Source organism: Mesoplodon mirus, assembly GCF_964341445.2.
Source record: "Mesoplodon mirus genome assembly, chromosome: 3".
Lineage (NCBI taxonomy): Eukaryota > Metazoa > Chordata > Mammalia > Artiodactyla > Ziphiidae > Mesoplodon > Mesoplodon mirus.
This window is the reverse complement of record NC_138978.1, coordinates 53,170,077-53,173,102: the sequence shown is the minus strand read 5'-3', so window position 1 is coordinate 53,173,102 and position 3,026 is coordinate 53,170,077. Positions and strand designations below refer to the sequence as shown.

The following is a 3,026-nucleotide window of genomic DNA, read 5'->3' as shown; positions in this document are numbered from 1 at the left end:
ATAAGTGTTGAGCTCGGGCTGGATAAGGGCTCAGAGTTGCACTGAGTGTGGCTGAAGCTGTGAGGCGGGAGTGGAGGTACGCGGACGCAGGCAGGCAGACAGGCACAGTCAGCTGGGAAGGACTGCAAATCTTATTTTCTTTTCCATTTTCTCTCCAACGGCCCGGAGCTAGTGCTTGTGGCTCCCGGGCTGGTGTTCTGGGGAGCGCCGGGAGAGCCCCTTCTCCAGCCGCCCCCAGGCGGAGAGAGCCCAGCTGCACTAGCGCTGCTGACAGCGTGGAGAGCGGCCACTGTCCGCCCGGGGAAGCCCGGAGAGCGGCTGCAGCGGCAAGAAGTTTCCCGGCCAGGAGGACAGGAGACAAGTGGCCGCCGGGTCCCGGAGCGAACTTTTGCAAAGCTTTCCTTTGCAAAGGAAGCTGCCGCGGCGGCGGTAGAGAAAAGGAGGTGGCAGAGAGAGGAGGACGTGCGCTCCGCTTCGCTCGAACCGGTTGCTGAACTTGGGCGAGCGCGAGCCGCGGCTGCCGGGCGCCCCCTCCCCCTCGCAGCGGAGGAGGGGACAGTCTTCGGAGTCGGGGCGGCGGAGACCCGCCGCCGGCCGGCCACCGCGGGGTCCGCGCTCCCTGCTGCCGCCGGGAAGCGAGTTCGTCCGCGGGCTCCGAGGAACCTCTGGGCCCGAGAGAGCTACGGGAGTGACCGCGACTTTTCAAAGCCGGGCGGCGCGCGCGAGCGGACAAGTAAGAGCGCGGGCGGCGTCTTAACCCTGCGATCCCCCGGAGCGAGCCGGTGAGGAGGGCGCCGGGGGAGGCCAGCCGGCGGGGGCGCGCGCTCTTCCAGAAACTTTCCTTGCTCAAGGCCTGGGGAAGCGCGGGTGTCCCCCGCTTGCCAGCGCGCTGTTGCGGCCCCGAAACTTCTGCGCGCAGCCCAAACTAACCCCACGTGAAGTGACAGACTGTTCTATGACTGCAAAGATGGAAACGACCTTCTACGACGATGCCCTCAACGCCTCGTTCCTCCAGTCCGAGAGCGGCGCCTACGGCTACAGTAACCCCAAGATCCTGAAGCAGAGCATGACCCTGAACCTGGCCGACCCCGTGGGTAGCCTGAAGCCGCACCTCCGGGCCAAGAACTCCGACCTCCTCACCTCGCCCGACGTGGGGCTGCTCAAGCTGGCGTCGCCCGAGCTGGAGCGCCTGATAATCCAGTCCAGCAACGGGCACATCACCACCACGCCGACCCCCACCCAGTTCCTGTGTCCCAAGAACGTGACGGACGAGCAGGAGGGCTTCGCCGAGGGCTTCGTGCGCGCCCTGGCCGAACTGCACAGCCAGAACACGCTGCCCAGCGTCACGTCGGCGGCGCAGCCGGTCAGCGGGGCGGGCCTGGTGGCCCCGGCGGTGGCCTCGGTGGCGGGCGGCGGCGGCGGCGGCGGCGGCGGCTTCGGCGCCAGCCTGCACAGCGAGCCGCCGGTCTACGCCAACCTCAGCAACTTCAACCCGGGCGCGCTGAGCGGCGGCGGCGGCGGCGGCGGCGGCGGCGGGGCGCCCTCCTACGGCGCGGCCGGCCTGGCCTTTCCCGCGCAGCCTCAGCAGCAGCCGCCGCCGCCGCCGCCGCCGCCGCACCACCTGCCCCAGCAGATCCCCGTGCAGCACCCGCGGCTGCAGGCCCTGAAGGAGGAGCCGCAGACGGTCCCCGAGATGCCCGGGGAAACGCCGCCCCTGTCCCCCATCGACATGGAGTCCCAGGAGCGGATCAAGGCGGAGAGGAAGCGCATGAGGAACCGCATCGCTGCCTCCAAGTGCCGGAAAAGGAAGCTGGAGAGGATCGCCCGGCTGGAGGAAAAAGTGAAAACCTTGAAAGCGCAGAACTCGGAGCTGGCGTCCACGGCCAACATGCTCAGGGAACAGGTGGCCCAGCTTAAGCAGAAAGTCATGAACCACGTTAACAGTGGGTGCCAACTCATGCTAACGCAGCAGTTGCAAACGTTTTGAGGCGAGACTGTCGGGGGCTGAGGGGCAACGGAGAACAAATAACCCAGAGAGGGACAGACTTGAGAACTTGACAAGTTGCGAGAGAGGGAGAAAGAGAGAAAAAAGAAGTGTCCGCGGACTAAAGCCAAGGGTTTCCAAGTTGGACTGGGTTGCGTCCTGACGGCGCCCCCAGTGTGCACGAGAGGGAAGGACTTGGCGCGCCCTCCCTTTGGCAGGGAGCCAGGGAGCGGCCGCCCGCGGGCTGCCCCGCTTTACGGCCGGGCTGTCCCCGCGCAAACAGAACGTTAGACTTTTCTTTAACATTGACCAAGAACTGCATGGACCTAACATTCGATCTCATTCAGTATTAAAGGGGGGAGGGAGGGGTCGCAAACTGCAATAGAGACTGTAGATTGCTTCTGTAGTGCTCCTTAAGAACACAAAGGGGGTGGGGGGGGAGGCGGGAGGGAGGTTTGCGAGAGCGAGGCCCAGTCTGCAGATGAACTCCTTCTGGACTGCCTTCCATAACTGTGTATGTACATGTATATATTTTTTAATTTGATGAAAGCTGATTACTGTCAATAAACAGCTTCACGCCTTTGTAAGTTATTTCATGTTTGTTTGTTTGGGTGTCCTGCCCAGCGTTGTTTGTAAATAAGAGATTTGGAGCACTCTGAGTTTACCATTTGTAATAAAGTATATAATTTTTTTATGTTTTGTTTCTGAAAATTCCAGAAAGGATATTTAAGAAAATACAATAAAATATTGAAAAAGTGACCCCTCCCCCAACCTCTTTTCTGCATTACCTGTAGATTACTTTGCCAGGTGGAGCTGAAAGAGTTAAGAGTGTCCATTAAAATCACTCTCAGTGCTTCTTACTATCAAGCAGTGAAAACTGTTACCTACTGGAGTTAAGAGATAACTGTAGCTGATTCCCTCATCAAGTTATATTCTTCCCTCCCCAACAAGCTATACAGAGTGGCTTACAAAGGATAATGTGGCATTTCAGGAGGCTGAGGGAAGGGAGGTTGTGGTGGAGAGGGGCAGCTCCCTGGGAAGT

The 3,026-nt window shown here is 60.8% G+C and overlaps 1 protein-coding gene across 1 annotated transcript; it reads left to right on the top strand.

Moving 5' to 3' along the window:
- Positions 1 to 927: 927 nt before the first annotated feature.
- Positions 928 to 2,743, top strand: JUN (Jun proto-oncogene, AP-1 transcription factor subunit). Its single transcript, XM_082613082.1, has one exon. The coding sequence runs from the start codon at positions 956 to 958 to the stop codon at positions 1,985 to 1,987; it is 1,032 nt and encodes a 343-aa protein (XP_082469208.1). The 5' UTR covers positions 928 to 955; the 3' UTR covers positions 1,988 to 2,743.
- The last annotated feature ends 283 nt before the right edge of the window (positions 2,744 to 3,026 follow it).